This window comes from Phoenix dactylifera, chromosome 16 (assembly GCF_051530095.1).
Source record: "Phoenix dactylifera cultivar Ajwa chromosome 16, Ajwa_hap1_PhDact_Kaust_v1.1, whole genome shotgun sequence".
Classification (NCBI taxonomy): Eukaryota; Viridiplantae; Streptophyta; class Magnoliopsida; order Arecales; family Arecaceae; genus Phoenix; species Phoenix dactylifera.
The window spans coordinates 18260560-18285189 of NC_143205.1; the positions used below are offsets into that span (position 1 = coordinate 18260560).

A 24630-nucleotide genomic window follows, 5' to 3' on the forward strand; every position below is an offset into this window, starting at 1 on the left:
TTTTATGGAATAGCAAATCATGTTATCTATGTTATTTTTCAGAAGAAAAAATTGTTGGAGCAACTATTATAAATTCTGTAACAGCTTACAACAGCTACTTAACAAGGCCATGAATCAACCAAAAAACAAAACACAAGGTCATGAAAGATACATATTTATGATGGCATAGTCATTTTTAATATTAAATAGTTTGGTTGGCATTCTACTGGCCAAGCTTAGTATTTGACAAACTCTTTCTTGCCAAAATGAACTTTTACTTCAAAAAAAAAAAAAACAATCTGCCGTCTTGGATTGGAGTACTCTAACTAGCAAGTTGGCCTTTCTGGCCTTCCACAACAGCTGAAAAAATCTCAGTCCTTCCTCAATTCTTCTCCCAAAGAGGAGAGGACGTGGAAGGGTCAAGTAGGATAGCATCCTAGAGCCACATCCCTCTTGTTGTCTGAACTTAGAACATGAGTTAAGATGGCTAGTGGAATAGGTTAAGCACCATTGCTTCCTCTTCTTTCACGGGACTAATTCTATGTTCTTTTGGGTTGGATCATCCTATTAGGCCTCAATAGGGTGTATACTTAGTTCCATATTGGTTATTCATCGAAAAGATCTTAAATACTTATATAGGACTAAGGAACTCCAAAAATACCTTTCGATTAGCTTTTTTTTGGATGAGGTCCTAAGTTGTGACAGCTTTCTGGTGCTCAGTACGTGATATAATCATCTAGCTGTTTAACACACATCGAAAGCACGATCATTATCCTTTTTTTTTTTTGTATGCATGCATCTTTTCCACCCATTCATTGCACATCTAATTCTATGCTGCTACATCGATTGGAAGGATCACATGCACATTCACATTATTTTTTTGGATAGAATAAATTTAGAATCATCGTTGATCTGCCAGTAAACATTCAAAACCTCCAGCGAGCTTAGATGAAACCCAGTTTTTATAATAGACCCAAACGATGGAACTTGATATATAAAAAATGGCGCCAAATGGAAAGACTCGGTGCGGAAAAGCAACGACCAACCAACCAACCAACCACCTCTCCCGCGTGAGCTGTACCTTAGCTTTATTAATTGAAAAATAAAATCAGATTATAGAAACGGCAAGGGAAACGGCAAAATCAATCACATTTGGTGAGAGAATAAGAACAAACAGAATAGGAATTGTTATTCCCCTTTAAATAGCAATTTTGTGTTTCTATTTGGCTGTTTGTGATCAGCATAATAGCACGAATCTAACATTATATATGCTTCGGTTATTACACCATTCATGAATGATTCATGATCTCAGACCTGACACCTCTCTAACTCAAGCTTGGGTGGGATTGGACTGTGGAAGATTCCGACTCGTATGAAAAAAACAGGGAGAATTGTTACTGGCATCACTTGTCAGTTCTACTTTTATCTGCTTGGCTGGTATAATATTCTGCTAGGCTTTATTCCTACTTTGCTCATTCCCACACAAAAAGAAGTATTCAGGGAAACGGCTTTCCGTTTTCGTTTCCATTTTCTCAGCATAGCTTCATCACAGGGGAGGTTAAAAGGCCGGAGTAAGATAGAAGGAAAAAAAACGGAAGTTTTTATTTTTTTATTTTTTTGACGGCCGATTCTCTTTTTTTCGCATTCTTTGTTTTTTATCCCTCACTTCGCATGGATTCTTCTTCAAAAAGCTCAGTATTTCCACCACCTTTCGGGTTTCAAGCCAGAAGAAGCCCTGGCTGTCTCCTCCGCTTCCCTTCTTCACAATCTTTCTCAGGCGCCAAGGCGGAGCTAGCAAGGAATTCTCCTTCTGGTGATAAAGGTTTGATCATTGAAGAAACAAAGAACATTTGGTGTTGTTTTTCCACTCTATAGTTTGTGGTGTCAAATTTTGTCTCTCAAGATCATGTGTTTCTTTGATCTGTATGTCTCTGCTGTAGTTATAGACTTATAGCACAAAGATTCCTCTTTTTTTTTTGTTTCTTTATTCTTTCTTCAGTGCAAGAGTCATCAAATTCTTGAATTCCTTTTGTTAGCTTAGCTCTACCATTGTTGGTTTCTTGCATGGAATTTTTAGTTTGACAAGAAGATGATTGTTGAAATCTCCCAACTATCTTTTTATTAAGGGAAGGAAATGGATTTAATCACAAGATGGTCTGGGAAAAATCTTGTGGTTCCGTTTCTTATAAAATGTTTTCGATGATCTATTTGTGTTTCTTAAGTCTCATGTTGGATTAAGCAGCATAACTTTTAATTCCCTTTCGAATCAAGTGATTGTTATAAGAGCAAAGACTGGATTGCCTTATTATACTTCCCAGTGTTTTGTCATTCAAGTCGTTGCCTTTGGAGCTTGTCCTTCGTCGACATTCTTGAGGCTAAGCAGCAGAGTTAGCAATCATTCTGACTTCATTGTACTTTCATTTTAGAATTTTTTCCTGTCTGTATCTCTCCAAGCTCTTGTCGATTGGTCATTGCTTTTTGAGCACAGCCGCTGTCTGAGAAAGAAGAGTAAGCTGGGTCAGTGGTTTTCCATTCGTTTGAGTTGCAAGTTTTCCTTTGTGTCAAACAAAATTCTGGAAAATATATTATCCATTGATCTCACTTTTGTCATCCGTCTCACGGTTTTGATTACTTTTCATATTAAAATGTAGGAATATTCTTTCTGAAAACCTATATACTTGTTCAAAGCTATCCTTGTTAATATGAATTCATGTAGAAATTTGAGCACCTAGCAATCACTGCAAGTAGTTGTATCCTAATTATTCACTGCATGATTTGACAACCAAAGATGAACCTTCATAATTGTGGGAGCTTAATTTATGATTTCATGTCCTTTAATGATTGATTTATGTTTGTTCCCTGATTTTGTTTTCTTAAAACCCAAATGTTTCTTGCAGCTTATAGAGTAAACACTAGGCGATATTTAGGGTTGATGCTTGAGAGCTTGATCAGCTTATTTGGGTAGCATCCAGGCTCCATGGGGGGCATAACACAAATTTTTGATTTCAATCAGGCTGGCACATCTCGGAGGTTTGCACATAAGAGATACGGTGACGGTGAGGACTGCAACTAGCAAATTCATTTAATTAAGTGTGTTTGTTATGTTAATGTTAATGCTGTTATGATGAATTCCACCTGAAATTAGAAAAGATAATTCCAAAGAGAACACATAATTATTTGATGTCATGTTTAGGACATTTTCTCCTATTACCGTCTATGATGATTGGTGTTTATTTCCTCAGCTTGCAGATGTTGTGATAGTGATTTTGCATTTTTTGTAGGTTTTGAAGCTCCTCGAAACAGCTTAGAGTTGCCTATTGAAGTATCTCGAATTAATCATGTCATTCATGAGAATATTCCGGTAAGCTGTTTAATCCTGATATTAAAAAACAAAGAACTATATGACTTTCTGAGATTCTGGATTTTCATATATAATTTGGATTATTACATAGAAGCTGCCTATTGATATTTTGCATAAACTTTTTCTTTCACTTTCCCAAAAGTTGCACATATTCTGGCAAATGGAAAATAACTATGCCCTGTACAATTTGTTTTATCACTTTCATGGTATTCCTTGCATGATAATCGCATGCAAGAGCTTTGTCACTAGCCATTGGCCCAGATTTACAATTCAAAAGTAGGCTTTTCTGCTTGTTCTGTGTCGGATGCTTTTTCTGATCAAACAAATTGAAAAATAGTATGAGCTGATTACCAATGAGTCTGCTTATTCTTTACTGAACATGGTGTAATAATAGGAAGAGACCTTCTTTTAAAGACTTTTGTTGGCATATATTAGTTAGACATCCGAATGAGCTGGTAAGTGCTGTCATTGGTATTTCTCACCATCTCATCTTGCTTTTTTTGACTATTGGCAGAATACATTTGGTATTTATCATGATGCAATAATTTCCTGTCATTTCTGGACATCCAGTTGTTCTTTTAAATTTTATATCATCGATCGATATTGTAGGATTCTTAGCGGCGTATAACAAAATTTATTTCTGCATGTCACTCTGCTCCCATGCTTCATGGCTGTGGTCTAAGTTTATGCCTTTTGAGGATGGTGATAATTCAAGAGGAGTAATTAGGAATCCTGCTAGTTAGGTGCCTTGATGTTACTTAGTAGCGGTGGAAGAAAAATATTTTATTCTTAACCTTTTTTTTTATTTTTTCTTTTATTTTCCAAGGGAATTCTTCTAAAGCTGCTTTTCATAGTCAAATATATTTTATCTACAGATTTTATTTCTTTAAGAACAAAGTAGTCTTGTTAACTTAGATACCTTGGAATATCAGTATTCCTGTCAGGTGAAGCAGCACTCCACAAAAATGAATTACAGTCGTAAGGGAACCCCTATGAAGAAGTTGATCGATGAGGAGATGTCTAACCGAAGAAATCATAGACAGAATGCCCCGAGTGTTGTTGCCCGTTTGATGGGCATGGACACAATATCAACAGATGTGAATCCCAAAATCCATGCCAAGGAATGGAAAATAGAAAATTTTAGAAATGATGTAGCAAGAAAGAAGGCCATGGAAAGTAGTTCAATTTACCATACTTATCCTAGTTCAGTTCCCTGCAAACAAACTGATCAAATATTGCTTCCATTTGGCAATAAGCAAGATTGTAACCAAATCACCAAATGCCTAAGACTGCCAAAACCGCATCTACGCGAACACCCCCAAGAAGAGCTACTGCAGAAATTTAAGAAAGAATTTGAGGCATGGCAAGCATCCAAGATGTGGGAACATACAGGGGCCCTTCAACTGGAGCATAACCTTTCAGAAGGGATGGATGAGCGCTTACTTGCACAGGAAAATCTAAACAAAGGAAGAATGGCGAGATATCTGGAAGCTAAGAGAAATTCATCCCAAAAAAAGCCTGTGGAATCCAATGAGTTTGTTTTAACAGATAAATTAAAGATGGCTGCACCACAAGGAATTGCCCTACCAAACTGCAGATTTACGAGGCAGCACCATCAGATTAACATAAAGGATGACATGGTTATTAGAAATGGAGCAAAAACTAATGATTTTGAATGCTCAGCGGTAGCTAGGATTGAAGGAAAACAGGAGAGATCTTGTTCACCCACAAGGATAGTGATTTTGAAGCCTAGTTCTGAAATAAATGAGGGTTTTGATGAGTCATGGGTTGGCTCGTCTGCAATGTTTCAAAAGGATTGCAGTATGGAAGATTTTCTTGAAGAGGTAAAGGAAAGGCTCAGATATGAAATGCAAGGGAAGGCTAGAACTAGTACTACCATCAGAGGGAGTGGTACTGAAGTGCTCTCTAATGAAAGGTCAACTGATCCAAAACAAATTGCTCGTGATATAGCGAAACAAATTAGAGAAAGTGTAACTAGAGACAATGGGACGACACTAAAGCGATCAGAATCTACAAGATCATATAAAAGTGAAGTTCAGAACAATGGACCAGATTCGTCGGAGCTCATCAAAAGAGACACAAGGAAAATCCTATCAGAGAGATTGAAGAATATCCTGAAAAATGAAATTGATTTAGAGAAACCTGTGGCTAATAATGGAAGGTCTGGAGCTTCCCTCTTGGTTAAAGACAAGGCAAGACTAAAATCAATGCCTGAATTTTCAAAGATGGACAGGTATATGGATTATTATGAGGACAAGCAAGCTATGCATGAACCAATATATAGACGCGAACAAGAAATCAGCATGACATTTGATGCTGAAGCAGCGTCATCACGAAACCTTATTAGATCTTTATCTGCTCCAGCATCTGGGACTGCTTTTGGGAAGCTTCTCCTGGAGGACCAGCATATACTGACTGGTGCACAGATCCGTAGGAAGCATGAAGTGTCTGAACATACTTCAGCTGAAGTGAGGAGAAACAGGAAAGATGGTTTCAATCTCAAAGGCAGAGTTTCAAATTTGAAACAGAACATCATTCTTAAAGGTAGGTTATTTGGGAAGACGACCCAGTTGTTGAAGGAATCAAATGCAAGTGAATTTGATATTGTGAATGCAGTTACAACTGCACCCTCAGCTACTTCATGTTCTGGCATTACACAGGCAAGTTATATGATCAAATGAATCCATTCTGCTATTAGCTATATGAGGTAACAAGCTGATGCAGTTCTTATCTTTTCCCTCATTAAATCTTTTGGCCTCAGGATAACTCTACTGAGGTGCCACCAAGTCCCGCATCCACATCCAGCAGTTTGCATGATGAATTTTGTCAGCCAGATAGCCCAAGTCCAGTATCCCCACTGGAGGTGCCTCTTATTGAATATCACCCTTCTCCACGCAGCTCAGGAGACATAAGCTGTAAGCTTCCAGGTAGGAAAGATCATAATATTTGATTAAAGCCCTGTTGGTATACCTTGCGTGCCTGCATGAAAACTTGCAATATTTTTTGTTTCACGTTCCTGTGCATTTGGCATGCTTTTGAAAACTCACTCTCAAACAAAGGGCATTGTCAAATGAAGTCAGCATTCTTGATATACTAACATGATCATTGATTACTTTCAATGTCAACCTTTCCAGTGGCTTCACACTTGTTGAGATGAGTAACATGCGTGCATGGATTTGTACTAAATGCTTCTCATCATTAAAGTCGTCCTATCTGCTTGAAGTTTGGAAGACGTTCCAAGCCTGTACTTTGGACCTGCATGGAGACAAAATGTATTTTTGGCATGATTAGTTTTATTCGCTTAAAAATATCGCTGCCAAAGATTCCATATTTTCTTTTTCTTTTTCTTTTTTTTCGCTAGAACGGATGATTCATACAAATATGATACTGATACATCCAAGAAAGTCAAAATACAGTATATCTCGGAGCGCACTAGGCATCTCACTCTTCCCTACCCAAATGATGTCCGCAGAGTGGTTGACCACGTACGTAGCCACCCAGTCCGCGGCCCTATTGGCCTCCCTATAGACATGCATAATCTGAAGATTCCATGTTTTCTTCAAATCTGTTGTTTCTTGTCACAAATGGATCACATTTTACTGCTTGCCAGAAGAGAAGGAATAACATTGAACGGAGAGTGCGCTATATAAATTTAATGGGAGTGACAAGGAAAAAGCACTATTTGCTGTCTTATTAAATTCACACATCCTTGTTGATAAAATTCCTTGCTCGGCAGTAACTTTCTTGCTTTCTTGCTTTGTCACAAACAAAACATGTCAATTCTTATGATGTATATATGTTTTTGACTTTTTGTGTTCTATGTTTGCCAGAGCCGAGTCTTTCAGAGAATTATGAATCTGAAGCAGTGGCAACAAACGAACAACCTTATGATGATGAAACACTAGAGACAGAAAGTAAGGATAAGGCTTATTTAAAAGATATCCTTGTTGCTGTTGGTTTGTATAATGGAAAGCCCTCTGATCAAGCATTTTCAAAGTGGGATTCTGTGATAAACCCAATCTCTGATAAGGTGTTTGAGCAAGTGGAAGAAGCTTACAGTAAGTACGGGAAGGTGGATACTGGGGTTTCTCTCCTACATCATGGTGATAACAATATAGGAAATAAAATGTTATTTGATTTAGTGAATGAGGCATTGCCAAGTGTTTTAGGGATTCCAATGAACAGCTCTAGGTTCAAGAGATGGGTCCTAGATCCTGCTGAGGTGCCACAGGGGAAAAAATTGTTGGATGACCTGTGGCATCAGATCCAGAGACATACAAATCCTCCAATGCATGAACCACACACTATAGATAGCATGGTGGCACGGGATGTAAGGATGACTACTTGGTCTACTATGTTGTGCGAGGACATCGATGTTGTAGGGAGGGAGATTGAGTTGGTGATTTTAAGGGAATTGATTGATGATGTTGTGCGGGATATGTGCTTCTAGTGGCTTGTGAAACAAGGTAGTTCTCTGCATGAAATCATGTTCATCTATGCATGTGATGGCTGGGGGATGCGAAGTTGAAGCAATGTGGCATATGAGACATGATTAATGTATGAAATGCTTGTGAGAACTTGTGTGTCCCTGAATGTAAATGACGAGTGAGTATGTCAGTGCTTCACAAAAGCGTACATGATGTGGAGAATACTTGTTAACCATATTTTCTATTTTTTTAAACATAATCAGCACCTAATAATGATATGAAATAACTGATTTGTTTGGTTGAGGCAAGGCTGACAGAATTGTTGTTGCCAGTGGAACTGTCTTCTTTACTGTTGGATATTAGGGGGACTGCACTTTGATTTCCCAGGTATGGTCTGTTTGTCATTCTTTTCTTTTGTCATTCTTCTTTTTTTCTTTTTTTTCTTGACATATTTATCTACAATCCATCCTGTCTTAAACTTATCTAGATCTTTTCCAAAAAAATACTCCACTTTATTTAAAATCCTTCATACTTAGCAAGCAACATGAAACCTCGTACTGTCAAGAACTTCTCTTACCATGGCCACCTCTATCTTGCTCCCTTCGTTTTTTTTTTTTTAGATATTTGTGAAGTTAGATGGGAAAAGTAGGGCTTATGCATTAGTGAGCATATGCTTTGAATTTTGTTCCATGTATTCCACTAAAGATCTGTAGCATGGAAAACTCTTCTGCTATTGTTTTAGTTGTTTAAAACTTGAGTATCACCTCTGTCAGTGGCTGTCATTATTTGTCTGTCACAATTTTGATAACATGAAAATAAGCTTCTTAACATTGAGGTTTTGAAATCAAAATCTAACTTGCTTCTTTCTATCTTGTGGCACACTTGTACCCTGGCTTGATTTTTTTGTCAAGGTGAATTTCTTTATGATCATACAAGAAATTATGGATTTATCAAACCCAACCACCGCTAGATACTTGTGATCTTGGCATAAGTTTTCGTACTTTCTAATCACCATCATAATCATCCTACTGAGTATTTTTCTGATCTTTTATCCTGGACTTCTGTTACACCAAATCTTTGTTCAGCTCCGAGCTTTGAACCTGAACACACTTCGAAAAATTAATCTTGAAATGATTTGCTTAAGTGTATAATGATAACTTTGATTTCTTTTTCAATTGAATAGATCTTGGAAATCTTTCAACTATCTCAGTCGTGATATCCATAAACTTTTTTTTTTCTCTTTCTTTTTTCCCTCCCTTCTTCATTAGGCAGTACTAATAGTTCGTACTCTTGTCTGACTTTAGTAGCATGATATCAGATTCCAGTATAGAGTTGGCGATGTACTTTCAGATATATTTTATATATTTAATCCATATTCCAAAGACAACAGGGATGATTTGGTTGATTTCTGATGAATGATCCAAGATGAGAAACTGGCGCTACAACTCATGAACTAGGAGTTCGATTGTTGAAATCACCATTTGTCCCAAAAGTTTAAGCTGATAGGATGAGGTAGACTTATTTATATATTTTATATTTTCTTACACTCCCTCTCACATGTGGGCCGGATTTTCCTTTAATAGACGAGCCCAACATGTGAAATTTTTAATAATAGAGTTAAAGAGTGCAGAGACAGGGTTCGAACTCAGGACCTCTGCTCTGATACCATGTTGAAATCACCACTTATCCTAAAAACTTAAACTGGTAGGATGAGGTAGATTTATTTATATATTTTATATTTTCTTACATCGATAAATGACATGAGATGTCTGATTTTAGAGAAAAAATAGTGTTGGTGTCTGGCCATTGTATTACTAGGCTATCATTGTGGAGTGCTTGGTCAAAGAAATAAGAGGTATATCGATTTTAAATTTCTAACATGCAGCACCAACCCATTTAGCTTAGTGGAATGCATGCATATGCATTATTCTGATAGAAAAGATGCTTTACTCAGTCTTATGTCTTCACTAGGAACTGTATAACACAATCGACGCAAATGATCTCCAACCATGCATTTTAATCAATGAGTTGGGACATGCAGCTTGCCCTAACGATATAGTAGCGACAACAAAGTTAGGTACCCTTCTATTTCCTATTGATCTTGGTCGTCTCCTCTTGGTTTAGGTGAGACCCACATCACATGTCTGAAGTTGGTTATCGGCCGTCCATAATTTTTATTAGGCAAGGCTCGAAGGTTCACAACCTGTCTTATGTGCCTGCTGACTATCTTAATGAATCAAACGACACACATGATCAAATGATTACCATATCTCATTCATTTTTACATTTCAAACTCTGCAATCATCCTGAAGGCAAGGAACAATTTAGAGTTCATTGCAAGCTTAATGAAGGTTAATGAACATATTTGGGGCTTTTGAAAGCACAAAGTCTGATCAAACCTGAGGAACTACTACTTAGCTGATTGCACATAAGCGCCTGAGAGAATCCTTTTTCTAAGGACAAACTGAATTAGCTGAGAGCTATTTATTGAAAAAATACTTAGCTAATGTTTGAGCTAATGGCTGCAGTTCATTGCCCACAACTTTTTTGGGTTGGGTTTTTCGACAAGTGATTGTGAGGTCTTTTGTTTACCAAACTATTTTAGCCTAGAATAGATTCAACTCCTTTTTCTCTAATCCAATAAATGCTAGGTTTACCATCAAAGTAAAAGGTCATTTATATCAGGGTGTGAGGTCCCATGCTATCCACAAAATATACATGGTTGAGCCCACCAACCATCTAGATGGTCTTTTTTTTTTCAGTCAAGCTGCAATTAGTCAATAGGAATAGAGGCCATGCAATAATATATATATATATATATATATATATATATATATATATATATATATATATATATATATATATATATATATATATATATATATATATATATATGACTTGAACTTCAGATAATACAATTTTTAGTTATATGCACAAGGGATCTAGATAAGTATAGGTTGGCATGTTCAGATTATATAATTTTGATATCAAATACTGGTTATTCATGTTTGCACCTCAATTTGTGTCCTTGTTTGGCCGGTTGGTTGTCTTACCTTTTTATTTTGGTTACCCTAGAATTTCTTTTAGAGAATTTTCATTATTGATTCTGAAAAAAAAAATCAAATATCCTTTTTTTTTTGGAAAGGAATCACAATATTATCATGAACATTTATTTGTTAATTAATGAGCAAAAGAAAATAAGGCTTTCATGAAAAATACTAAATAACATATCACATCCCCCCACAGCACACACACAGATACTGAGACCCCCCAAAAAATATTGCTTGAATGTTCTATCCAGCTCTTCAAGTATGGATCAGTCTCCTTCAGCTCCTTAAAGTAGATAAACTACTCCTTGCAATTCAAATAGGAACCTAAATTTGCCTGTCAAGCTATGGGCTGGGCTTGCCTGAACCTACATCAGATCTTGGCAAAGAGACAACCAACAAAACAAAGCTCAACCTAGTATGAGATGAAAATAAGGCATCAATTAGGTCACGGCAGATCCTTGTCCAATTCGACCTAGATCCAATCCATATTGTCATTTTAGATGGAAATCCAAACCGGCTTTCAATTCTATATCTAACCTAAGATTTTGGGGCTAGACCCAGAATTCTTGACCTAACTTTTCTCAAGTCAAATTGGGTCAATTTAGATTGCATCATGCTAGGTCCTAAGTTCACATACGAAATCGGCAAATTTACTTTCCCACCTAGCTAGAAATCTAACCTAGCCTTAATTTATTAACTAAAGTCAAAGCGTATTCATAGGCCAACGACCATTCCCATAGTAGCCACTAAAAAGAACGTGGCACGTACTCATGTCATTAGCTAATCCAATTTGAGTCTTAATTACAATTCACCTCGTGGCACGGACCACACACACACATGGCCGAATTTGAGCCGGTGGAGACGGTGCCGCTGCACATGGCCTGTCGGAGCTCCTGGAAGCAAACCGCCCCCTTAATTCGATTAAAACTGATAGTTTAATTAATTTTCTATGGTTAAGATAGAGTTACGTCCCTCTGAGTGTATAATGACCGTTGTTTCGGTGGTGCCACGTGTTGTGGCTTCGCCGAGCCCACATGCAGCACATGGTTTAGTTGTTGTCCGGTTCGGTTGACCATCATATTGCCGCAGGCGATGGATTGGGTTTGAACAATGAACATGATCCTCTTTCAAGCATCGGTGGTCTTTTTTTCTTCCATCTTTTTCATGTGATATGGGCCCCACTACGAGCATGGTTCTTGTGGATGCTATCCTATGTGCTGTTGAAACCACTCCATGGAATCCAAAATTGTAACCATTAATGCTGCGCTATACATTCCTTTGAGCTACAATATAGCCAAAAGTTATTGTTTAGATTTTTTTATTCTATATAAATTTACAAGATCTATTCCATGTATAGATGATATGATGTTAAACAAATGCCTCACATATCAAGTTATATTATTTTTTTTATTAGCCTAATTTTATTAGAATAATTTTAGGGACAGTCTGTATCACCTACAATATTTTTCTTTATTAGCGTGATTATATATCAGCTTATATCATTTTTCTTATATGGAGCCTGCACATGAGTATGTATAATTCTGAGATGTACCGAGTGTAATGAAACAGAAAAATAATTTTTTTTTTTACAAATATTTTTACATTGTCGTCTTTTTTGTTGTGATACACTGCATGATGGTATGCTATGAGGGTAATTTTGTTTCATGCACGGTATGATCCTTGAACCAGCGCATAGTGGTTATTTTTGTTACTGCCTGTCTATTCATGCAATAAAGACATGATGGTGATTGTGATAATCTTAAAGTTGTTTTCGCTGGTCCCTCGATCAAATAGTCGACATCCTTCCATGAAAGGAAGTTAATGAGCCGGCCTAGTGTGCGCATCGTGATTGTGTTTATACGAGAGAGAGAGAGAGGAATTCAACTATTCCATTCTCCATTACTTGAACTTTTTTGTCGAATCGGAAAATGAGGAATCTGGGCTACTTGGATGAGTGGGAACCAAGCCCTGATCATTCATATTAAATGACTTGACTCTGTCACGAATATGAGTTGGTACTCTGCCACCCTCCATTACTTAACGAGACATCAGTTTGGCTCGCCAATAATTATACCTGCAAATATCCTGCAATAACATGCCACGTAGGTCAAGTGCTCATTTTTTCGTTGCGTAGAATCAAACCAGCCTTAGATTTGAAACTAGTTGAAGCGTCACATTCATACAGGCTATTGCATCTCCCACCGTGTTTTAGTACGATACCATGTTTGTAGGTAGACCTACCAAACAAGGCTGCGTTTGGTGGAAATGGGAGACTTCTGCCGCCCTATTCCTGCCAAACTTCTCTTCGTAGGAGGCCAAAATAACCTATTCTCCGACATCTACTTATTCCATATTAATAATTAAGAAATTTCTCTCTGTCTGGTTTTCTTCTTTGCCCCTCCTTTGTCGAGCCTCCTCTCCAATAACCTCATCTCTTTCCCCTATTCGTTGTTTCCATGCTAGTTTTCTAACCCTGCCAAAGCTCTTTCAGCTGGTTTCCAATAACTCCCCGATGGTTAGCCCTTTGAGCTTGAAGGTTTCAGGTCCCTCATCTTTCTCGAATCCTCTCTTCCCATATAGAAGGAAGGGCCATTTTATCTGTGCAAGAAAATTTATTATTATTGTTATATATTTTGTTTGCTGATTTTCATGTATATACTTGTTAGGTTTAATTTATTCGATTTATTAGCAAAATTATTATTTATTCCTTCAATTTATTCCATGAATCAAATAACATCATTACAGAATAAAAATCTCATACTTTCCCATCCAATCAAAATGCAAATCTGTTATTCCATGGGATATCTCTGTTTTTTCAAACTTCCTTGAGTAAATTTTTTTACTTGTTCTTTCCAAAATTTATCCTGCAACCACAATCAAATAGATGAGTTTTAGCACGGGGACCAGAAGGACCGGCACTATTAAAATATTTATAGAATAAGATAAAAATAAAAGAAAAAAATGATTTTATTTTTCTATTCCATCATATTTGTTACATCTCTCTCAAGGATTATATATACTCGTATACAAACTCCATATAAATAATATTAGTTGAGATTTCTAAAATTATTTTAACAAAATTATACTGATAAAAAAAAATAATGCTACCGATATAGAATCATGCTAATAAAAAAAAATAATATTAAAGATATCGGATCATGTTAATAAAAAAATAATATAAGATAATATAGGTTGTTATGCAATCTCTAAAAATCTAAAATTTTTCTAACTTACTTACCTGAGTAAATTTTTTTCGCTTGTTCTTTCGAGCTTTACCCTGCAACCGCAATCAAATGGATGAGTTTCAGCACTGGGACCAGCTGAAGGACCGGAACAGAGACCGGTGGGGGTGCAAATTTCAAAAGTCGAGCCCCACAAACACGTAAGAAAGTCAAGTGATATGATGCCTTTTCTCTGCGGCATGGCTTTGAAAAGTTCCCTCACCTTCCGCGGAAGGGGACTGGGTCTAGCTTTATGGAAGCCAAACTGCCGTGACTCGAGACTACTAGCGAGGGATCCGCGAGCATCGATGAGGGAGAGCAAAATACGGTCCATTTGCCGAGACAAAACAAAAGGGAGTAGAAAAAAAAAAATTACATGATGTCTAACATCCAATATATAATATTTTCCAATAAGATTTCCATATCACCATAACATTTGCTCATGGGAATAACATAAAACTGGACCAATTCTAGATTAATTGAACTGAGGAAAAACAGGCTACTTCGAACAGTTGAGATGAGCGCATGTATACCATTTTATTGACATGCCAACCAAATCTATGAGGCTGGAGTAGGATAATTAATATATTACAGCAAACACTATGATTAGGTAGGCATAAAACCATATGGCTGGTTTCCTTCCTTAGCTCTTGCCGGACAAAATCAGAGCAGACAAAACCATAGTCTATATATTTATGCTTTGAGAGAAATGAAAGAGGGAACCAAGTAAGTTTCTCTCACTATAGCATGTTGCAAGGTTTGCATTTGACTCAAGCATGGTTTATATAATGGAGCCTCAAAATCTAAATATTTCTTTAAGAGGAGTCAAGCCGAATACGTTTACTATATGATAACATACTCTAGGGTGGTTGAGAGTTGAAACATCGAATTGTACGCATGTCTACTATCCAATGAAATTCCAATAGAATCTAATGAACATAGGATAAGTAATATTTAGAACCCCCGAGCCTAAAGAAGATTAGGCAGAGAGCCACATGCAGTCCATTCTTAATTTGTCTCCTCTATGTCTCTAGGGTGGAATGGGGGAGACCAAAAACCTTACAGAGTTTGGAGGTCAGGAGAGAGTAGGAACATGGGCCTACTAAAGCTCGAAGTTAGGTTATGAGGCACATGGGAACTTATTAGATTAATTGCTAAGAAAATAGGACCAAAGCTGTGGACAGAGACCTTTGCAGACACTTCGTGGACATGGTACTGGAGAAGGATGCTAGTTCAATGATAGTTGGTGGAAAAACATTGACATTTTGTAGCATTAGACAGATGCATCAATGATTATAGTCACTATACTAGTTCTTAAATAATGCACTAAGTTGTCTTCATGCACTCAATTATGTGACTAGATTATAAAATTTTATTAGTTTTATCCAATGGGATGAGAAAATGGTGCTAGGGACAAAGGGTGCATGAGATAATTTAAATCATACAGTAGAATCGTCGAACCTTCTCTACCTATTGGTGTTACAACTCTGTTATTTTCTTTGATTATTACAAGGAATAGCTATAAATATAACAAAGCTTATGCTGATGAGGAGGGTAAAAAACGAGGAGTAAAGCTTGCAAATCCAATCTACAGGGCTTTCTAGCTTCTGATCTATAAGAAGTGTTGTAAGAATGATGCATTGTAATAAAGACATGATCAGCACTAGCACGAAATCGATACAAATCTTAATGGTGGATGGTCTTTGGAGAACAGAGTAGGGGGATGAATGCAACATTTTATTTGCCCAAAATTTGTGCAAAACATGGGTCATAAAAGTCTAAGTGCAAGTATGACGATGATTTTGGCATTACTTACGCTTTCGACATGATTAAACTGAGTACGTCGAGGGTCATGTTTGCATGATCTAATTGTGCAAGGGTATAGATGCCTTGGTCTACCACCATTCAAGAATTCAAATATTTGGTATTTGCCAAGAAGCTGATGGTAGGCTCTTTAATCGGAAAAAAGCCGGTGGTGGAACAGTCAAGAGGGAATAAGAAGATCTATAGGTGATTTAGATCCCCAGGTCTCCTTTCCTTTCTGCACTTCAAATAAAACACCATATGGTTTGCATTGATAATTATCAGTCAAAGTACCTTCCATTACGTAGTAAGACTTGCCATCCTAGATACGTAGGCCATGGTTCACGTTAGCCAGGTTGATTCATATTGTCTAACCCAATCTGGTCCTCACCAGGGGCCTGACCTAATTTGGTGAGCTCGTGCATGACCTTTGCAAGATTGGATCAAACAAATGAATTGATGCAGATTGGCTGATATCTTGCATGGAGGTAACGTTTTATGTTCAGCCATATCTAAGCATCAACAAGATGCATGCATAAAATGACATATCATACGGCAAACAATTTCGATAAACGATCAGCTTGCATCAAAAAAAATATATAACAACCATTATAAAGTTATCGGCAGTGTTAGCTTACCTTAATAAAACCCGTAAAATCTAAAAATCTATAATGTTTCCATGATCAATATTGTACAGCATCACATTACAATGATAACTGCCATGTTATGAATTTTTAGTAATAAACAAAATTAATGATATATCAATTATTATTTTTATCATACATCCATAATAACACTATTTAACTATAATCAAATATGAAATTGCCAATATGACTATGCCATGACTGCCACCATAATGGCCAACAATAACATTAGTATAAACAACAATTTCACAAAGACAGATTTTTGACTCAATAACAATGACATATATGATAAACAACTTTGAGTGATATATACTTATTCATTATGTAAATCATAAGACAGCAATTCATAAGTATAAGTCAAGCAAAGATTTCAACTAGCACAAATGTTCCTTCCATCCCTCTCTCTCTCTGTCTCTCTTACCTTAAAAGCTGCGGCATTTGGCTTGGAAAAGGTAATGGAATGGAAGGCTTGACCCCAACGTCACGCACTGACCAGTGACAAGAGAGAGAAACATCACTACCACCAGCACCGCATCATTTCATATCAAAATCACATCAAAAACTTTGATCCGGCACTAGCAATTATGATGGCATGGAGATTTCAACGTATACCCACCACCACCAACACCTTACCCTCTCTGTCTCTCTCTATACTCTGTAGTGTAGACTATTCCTCCGTCTGTCCTCGTCCTGTCCTCTCTTTCCATCCGTAGCCGCCGGCCCCCGCTCGTCTCCTGTACGCCTACTAATATCCACCCATCTCTTCGTATATGGTAACAAAAAACTTACTTTTAAGGAGCCGAGAGAGAGAGAGAGAGAGAGAGAGAGAGAGTCCCCAATCTTCGGGTGCTCGCGCGTGCTTACCTTTCGTACTGGTGCGCGTCTTCCCTCGTTTCTACTTTCCTTTCACCACTTCTACTTGCCTCTTCCGCCCAAAGACAGGAGGAGAAGATATGGGAGAGAGAAAGGAGGGACTTTTTTGAGGGTCGGGTGGAGTGGGAGAAGACTTGTGGGGCTAACAGCAGCGGTCAGAGCAACAGGGGAATGGAGGAGGAGAGGAGGGGGGGAGGGGAAGGGGTGGCGGAAGGCGTGTTGTACGTGAAGGTGATGACCGACGAGCAGATGGAGGTGCTGCGCCGCCAGATCTCCGTCTACGCCACCATCTGCGAGCAGCTCGTCGAGATGCACAAGGCCGTCACAGCCCAGCAGGACTCCCTCGCAGGTTCCCCTCCTCTTCCTCATCTCCCTCTCCAAATGCCAAAAATTCGATCTTTTTCGCTCTCTCTCTCTCAAATGGATTTATTTGGGGCCCTCTCATGGGAAAGCTGGGATTTTTGAGACCTAGGAGGGGTTTTGCGACAACCCTGGCTTGATTTTATCCCTTCTGATGCCTCTTGTTGGGATTTTTGACCGGGCTGTAGTTGTTTGCATATAATTCCTAGTGTTCTCCGACAAATTAATGATTTTTTTGAGTTTTAGGTGGAGCAGAGGGCTCATTTATTTCTATGGCCTTTATGAAATTTAATTATTTTGTAAGACGCAGTACAAGTGTTCAGCAATAGCATTTATTGATGATCGTTGTACCATAAAATTCTGTTCATTTACTTGATATATATTTGAAGGTGGGCTTCCTTTTGGGCCTGATATAAATGTAACCGTACATTTATTAATAATATCAGGGCTCTTTAGTATTTATAAAGATTTGTTATCCAATTTGTGCACCCTTTAGTTGCTCTTAAGCCTCTGTAATTAGACGAGCCAATCATATGATCTGCAAGTTTAGGTTAGTCAAGAGATAAATAAAGAGGAATGGTGCATTGGACGACATATAGTGGCTATCTGAACATTGGTTGCTCCTTTGTCAGAAACCTGTGATCAGAAAGTAAAACTGATGATTGCTTTGTGGATATTTTCCTAAGTGAACGCTTCTACTTCCCCTATTTCTCCATTAACTTCCACCTTGGAATGTTTGCTATCTCCTTTCTGTGAAGTTTTGTTCCTAATAGATAGGGTAGGTTTGTTGGCTTGGGTGTGGTTCTGTTTGCTCTGAGGCAGAGGTCAAGTTTTTGAAGGAATCATGTGCATTTTTGACATTCTATCACTGGTTTCTTTTCATGGCCTTTGGATTTTTGACAAAGATGGGATTGTTATTATTCAGTAGGCATTATCAGAGATCAAGAAATGAGTACTGTAACCTGTTTATGGTATTGCTCCTAGTAACAATTTTATTTTCTTAATTGTCCTTGAAAATTTTAATTTTTAGTCATCCAAATTACTTCCCTGGAAGATAATGCGGATGCATTGATCTTGCTTTTTTTTTTGTAGATAGGTGACTTTCTTATATAGATGGGATATTAATCGTACCTCTTAATCTTGACCAAGATACGCCTTACCAGTCCAAACCAGGCAGTACGGAGCATACTGTACTGGTTCGGTATCGATATTCGGTACGCCAAAAAATTTTCGTACTGTACCATGCTGACATTGTGCACCGGTATGGGTCTGATACTGAGACGGCGAACCTTGATCTCGATAAATCAATTAAATTAGGAAATGATGAAATGAGAGTTGCTGTGAATGTCGCTTCCGCATAATTGGATCTATTTAAGAATTTGTTATGTCAATCAACTATGATATTGTAGTTCTTCATGTTAATTGTTAGACTAGATGTAAGTTATGTTCTGAATACTGATATGCATACTCTTCATCTAGAGAAGCCAATGCGCACCTGAGTTACAGTTTTTCTTTTTCTTTCCTTTTTTCTGCCTTTACGTTTTAACCAATGCATATTTTGCAACAACCTAGGATGTCATCTAAAAAGACTAGCTAGAAGGTATGATTTGGACTCCTTGGCCTTATATAAGTACCTAGGATCTACTCTCTGTATAACCGATATGAGATTACACACGCGCCTGCATGAGTCCTCACATGTTTCTTCTTTATCTTTTCCTACCACCACCTTCGAAGTCACATTATTTTGCTTTTTTACTTCTTTTGTTACCACCACCTTCGAAAATTGTCTAATTGTCAGATGTTGACCTCGTTATATCTCAACTCTAGAGTACCACAGGGAACTAGCGCTTGGATATCTTAAAAAATGAGATATTATGGGATGAACAGATGCTTAAAGCGAGACTGAGGGTGAGGTAGCTGGCAGTGTTGGGGATACAGTTTTGTTGCTATCACGACACAGTGGGACTGTTGGAGAACAATGAAAGATGCTACCAATTTAAAAATTAAGATAAGAATGAAACTTTTGCTACATTAAAATCTTCAACAAGACGGTTATATTCCCAAAGATTGGTAGGAGGTCCAAGACAAAGAAAATGAACTGCCAAGAAGGAGAACATAAGTGTGAGGATGAAAGAGCTCGAGACAGTAGTTTCACCTTTCAGTATGCAAACGTGGTAATAGAGCTCTGCCAAAATTATCCAACATTTCTTGCCAATGGAATTCCCTATAGAACTTGTTTGCTTTATGACTAGTTAAAAGCTTGGCAATCTTTTCAATTTTGATGATGTGGATTGTCTATCTTCTCGCACGAGCTATTTCCTTTATATATTGAAATGTGCCCTAACTATGTATCCCAATACAAGGGCTACATTAATGTGGCAGATGGACAGGGTGGTTTTTTGATCACCCTTTTTTTGGTTGAAAGCATATACACAGTGACAGTTGATGCTGAGTAAACTGATCCTTTTTTTCCTCATCTTCTTCTTTTTAAAAAACTCAATTGTATCATGGCACGTGTTATTGTATGTGCTAGTTGTTAGGATGAAGATTGGTTATTCTATACTTAACAAGGTGAAGCAAGCAATTAGGATGTCTGATTCTCTCTGAAACTTCTTTTGCATGAGAGTTATTATATTCACATTCAATTCTTGTCCTGTCTGACCTGTCATCTACGCAAGCCTTTACAAGTAACTTTATTTGTCATCGTGGTTTAAAATTTACATGGGATTGATGTTTAAAATTCAGTTTATTGAGATATTAAAGAAGATCCATCATCTTTACAATACCTCGGATGTAATACAGCCCCATCCAAAAATTACTTTTATTAGTATTTTTGCTATGTCATTCTATTACATGTTTTCTGTTATATCCAAGCAGTGTAAAGGTGCCAGAAACAACAATATTAAAAAACAGAACTTGCAAGATGAATATGAATCCATATAAAGAGCATTGGAGTACACTAAACCTCACATGGTGCTATACATCAATAGTCTCTACCTCTTTACTCTTTTACTCCCTGCAATCCAAAATTCTGAAGTACACATTTGCATCTGCCAGAATGCCCAGGTGCATCAGTAATTGCTTACTCTCATCTGCTTGATTAAAAGGTATACAGGACTGTTTCTTGAATAGCTACTTCTGACATGTTGGATAAAAGATCATGATGTCTATCACAATAGGTTGCAGGACACATCCTGACCTCTATTCTTTTTTTACAATGGCTTATGAGTTCTGCCGGACGACGAGTGCAGCAGTTAACAACTCAAACCATCAACCTCAATCTTCTACACTTGCCAAATATCATCTCAAAGGCAACTTAGCAAAATTAACCAGATCGTTCGATGTTCTTTGCATGGATGAAAATTACTTCATTCCATTTGTCTCTAAAAGTAGATCTGCCATAAAAGATAATGTTCATGAATCATATACTGAAGTACATTTGCTGCTTATATATTGCTTCTTTGTTTCCTTCAGAAAGTACAAGCAATTTTAGCCTCAACTTCAACTCTAATAATGCTCCTATTTTCATATTCTGATAGTCTTCAAAATTTGATATCCGCTACTGTGAATTATCAGGATGATATTTCCTTAGGAATCTCTCTTAATTTCCATCGGCTATCCTCGTTATTTGCTGTTTTAGGAATGAGACTGGGGAGCCTTTACTGTGATCCTCTGATGACACCGGGGGGCCATAAAATCACTGCAAGGCAGCGCTGGACTCCTACACCCATGCAGCTACAAATTCTTGAGAGCATTTTTGATCAAGGCAATGGGACTCCAAGCAAGCAAAAGATAAAAGAGATAACTCTTGAGCTGTCACAGCATGGTCAGATCTCTGAAACAAATGTCTATAACTGGTTCCAGAATAGAAGGGCACGATCAAAGCGGAAGCAGACTGCTCATTTACCAAATAATTCCGAGTCTGAAATAGAGGCAGATGATGAGTCCCCGAACGAAAAGAAACCCAAATCAGAGAAACATACCCATGAAAACCTGCCGAGAACGGATGCTCTCTCCATCCGCGGCACACAAACAAACTCTGATGTGCTTTCTGTGGATCCAGAGCCCAATTTACGACAAGGCATGTATGCATCAAATGACAGTTCAAGATCTTCTGGCAGTTTAGGCCAGATGTCCTTCTATGAGAATGCTCTATCGGAACCGAGTATGTTTGATCTAATTCAGTTTTCCTTTAATATTCCACTAGTTATCTTGCCAGTCTTCTCAGTGATTCTTATTGCTGCAGGAATTGACCACTTGATTGGAAAAATGGAGATCCCTGGAAGTTTTAGTCCGTATCGGCAAGGAGAGAGCTACGACTTGATTGGGTAACATTCTAGTTTTAGGTTTTGCTGATCGTAGCTTCACACTGACAAACTGGTGGCATTTCAAGGCTCTGCTGAAAATTGTTTGGAGAGTTGTGTATGGTCCTCACATAATGGTGCTTTCTACAATTTGTACATGTCCTAAGATTCTGAAGCTATGACTGTTTGCCATGCTTTAAATAGGTTCCTAATTTCTTTTCAATGCAGATCTTGTTGGTGAAAGGATGCATTGTTAACATTTGTCTGCTTATCAGAAGTATTTCATTTCCAGCCTTCTGTGCAAAAATTTTAATCTTGGAAGAAATTTTTTGTCACGACCCAGATCCGGAGCATGATTTGTCGCATCTAAATTCGGAGCATGACATGGCCGTGCTACCGAGGGTACAACCCATGATAATACGAAGCCAATATTACATTTAGCTTTCAATACCATCTTAAAAATAATAGAATAAATAAATAGAAATTTAATTTTATTATCCATTAAATAAAATCAATATTGGCTCAGAGCGTTTAAATTCAAACATAAAAACTAAACTCATAATCTTTATTATTCAAAAAATCACTAACTATAATTTTATAATCAATCGGAGAACTAAAGTTTTACTATGCTATATAGATCGCTAATCTTGCTAGCGCGAAATTCAAGTCCGAACCATCTTTCGTTTCTATCAATCTTATTTGTCTGATGAGAGAAAAAGAAAAATAAAGATATATGAGTGACACAGTTCAGTAAGTAAATCATTTACTATCTTATCGGATCAAGTATAATTTTTTTTCATATTAATGCATCATTTTTAAAAAATACTAAATATTTTAAAATAAGTACTTTATAATATAGTATAATAAAACAAGTCATAAAGCAAATCATGCATGCATAAATCATTCATATTTCATAATTTCAAGTTTATTTTGTAAATAAATACATAAATCATTCTTTTGCCATTTAGGCATATCATAGTTCAAAACATTGCTTACATATATTCGTGCTATGGTCACTTTATATCCGCGACAGAGCACGTATTCGTAATCGACATAAATTCATGTTCGTATGCCAACTTTATACTCGTTGGTGGGGCTGGTGTTTGTATGAATGCCAGCTCCGGGTGTCGATTTTTTCAATTCAAAAGATCATACGTAGCTATCTGAAGATTTTTAAAAAGTTTATATCTTTTTCGTAAAACATATATAAATAGATGAAAAACACTAAATGACATGATCAAATTTATATTTGATAACAAAGTTATTTTCATCAAATCATTCATGAAATTATTTTTATAATAAAGCACGATTTTTATAACATATATGCCGATCCATAATTTTTAGAAAAGCTTGATATTTCAGAAAACAAATTTTATGCACGAAAGATATGATCATTTAAAATATAATAAAAAATGTAAAATCTACTTATTCGAAAACTATTAAAGAGTATAAGATTTACTTATCTCTTTCATCTTAGACCGTCAAATTTCATTAGGCCATTCAGTTAAACCTATTAAAAACATTAAGAGCGAGATTAATTTTATTCAAATTAAAATAATAAAGAAAGGAGACAGTTGGTCAGATGACAGTGTTCGGTGGTTCCGGGTGGGTCAGGCCTAAATGATTCGATCAATAAATCATAGGACATGGATTTGATCAGGCCCAAGGTTAAACGGCATAGTTTATCAATGGAGGTTTCAGAAATATTCAACGGGGCCGGAGTGATCGGTCCAGTCGGCAGCCCGGATATCAGGGTGAAATCAGGGCTCTTTATAGGGGTCAACTTGAATTCGTAGATCATGTCAACATAATCCAATACTGGAGTTCTTGGACATTCTGGAGAGAGAAAGTAGAGAGAGAGAGAGAGAGAGAGAGAGAGAGAGAGAGAGAGAGAGAGAGAGAGATGGCTCTTACTCTCTCTTTCCTCTTCTTCTATTTTTTTTTTTTTTTCCTTTCTTCTTTCTTGGAAGCAACTGGGTGGTTCAAGGTGGTTGTTGCGGTCGAGGTCCGGCAGGGGATAGCCGGAGGTGGTGGAGGGCAATGTTGGGCGGTTGACGGCAACGGCCGGTCGGCAACAATCAACCCCAAAACAGGGACGAACAGGGGGTCAAGGGCTCGGCCGATGTCGGGCCCCAATCCTCTCGTCAGCGACCGGGAGGTACAGCTCCAGCCAAGGGCCGATGCAGGGAAGGGCTAAGGCCCTCGGCGACGAACGTCGGTGACAGCGGTGGTCGGAAGAAGGGAGGGACTGGTAAAAACAAGGGAGATGGAATCCGGCCAATTTCCGACGAATTTCTCCATCGGCGACGGTCGTTTAAGGCTGTGGAAGAAAGAGAGGACAAAGGGGAGAAGGTCGGGGCCTTACCTTGGCTCCGGCGAGCTCTCCGGCCTCGATTTCCGGAGGCACAGGCACAAGCAACCGCGAAATTCAACAGGAAAAAAGAAAGAGAAAGAAGCTCGATGATCGCCGATGGAGGTCCATCGATGGGGGAGATTAAATAGGTGAAGTCTCCGAGTCCTAGATGAACTCGGATTGCCCTGAGGTCCCCGATTTCTGCTGGATTCAGAGGAGGAAGACAGAGGAGTC

At 37.7% G+C, this 24630-nt stretch overlaps 2 protein-coding genes across 2 annotated transcripts; both read left to right on the forward strand.

The window, feature by feature from the left end:
- The first annotated feature begins 1567 nt into the window (after positions 1–1567).
- On the forward strand, positions 1568–8089 carry LOC103701168 (uncharacterized). The gene is made up of 6 exons (XM_039115054.3): positions 1568–1801; positions 2877–3035; positions 3261–3340; positions 4273–6021; positions 6123–6288; positions 7192–8089. Exons 2-6 carry the CDS (start codon positions 2957–2959, stop codon positions 7809–7811), a joined length of 2694 nt encoding a protein of 897 aa, XP_038970982.3. The 5' UTR covers positions 1568–1801; positions 2877–2956; the 3' UTR covers positions 7812–8089.
- A 9076-nt stretch (positions 8090–17165) lies between these two features.
- WOX13 (WUSCHEL related homeobox 13) lies at positions 17166–22334 on the forward strand. The gene is made up of 3 exons (XM_008783081.4): positions 17166–17728; positions 21380–21904; positions 21986–22334. Exons 1-3 carry the CDS (start codon positions 17551–17553, stop codon positions 22069–22071), a joined length of 789 nt encoding a protein of 262 aa, XP_008781303.3. The 5' UTR covers positions 17166–17550; the 3' UTR covers positions 22072–22334.
- Positions 22335–24630: the final 2296 nt, after the last annotated feature.

What these genes read in the sequence shown, in the direction of transcription:
- LOC103701168 (XM_039115054.3), top strand. Translation starts at nt 2,957, where the DNA reads ATGGGGGGCATAACACAAATTTTTGATTTCAATCAGGCTGGCACATCT. An exon ending in ACATAAGAGATACGGTGACG is followed by an intron (nt 3,036 to 3,260) that starts GTGAGGACTGCA and finishes CATTTTTTGTAG; the next exon opens with GTTTTGAAGCTCCTCGAAAC. An exon ending in CATGTTCTGGCATTACACAG is followed by an intron (nt 6,022 to 6,122) that starts GCAAGTTATATG and finishes TTTTGGCCTCAG; the next exon opens with GATAACTCTACTGAGGTGCC.
- WOX13 (XM_008783081.4), top strand. Translation starts at nt 17,551, where the DNA reads ATGGAGGAGGAGAGGAGGGGGGGAGGGGAAGGGGTGGCGGAAGGCGTG. An exon ending in CCAGCAGGACTCCCTCGCAG is followed by an intron (nt 17,729 to 21,379) that starts GTTCCCCTCCTC and finishes TTGCTGTTTTAG; the next exon opens with GAATGAGACTGGGGAGCCTT. An exon ending in GAATGCTCTATCGGAACCGA is followed by an intron (nt 21,905 to 21,985) that starts GTATGTTTGATC and finishes TTATTGCTGCAG; the next exon opens with GAATTGACCACTTGATTGGA.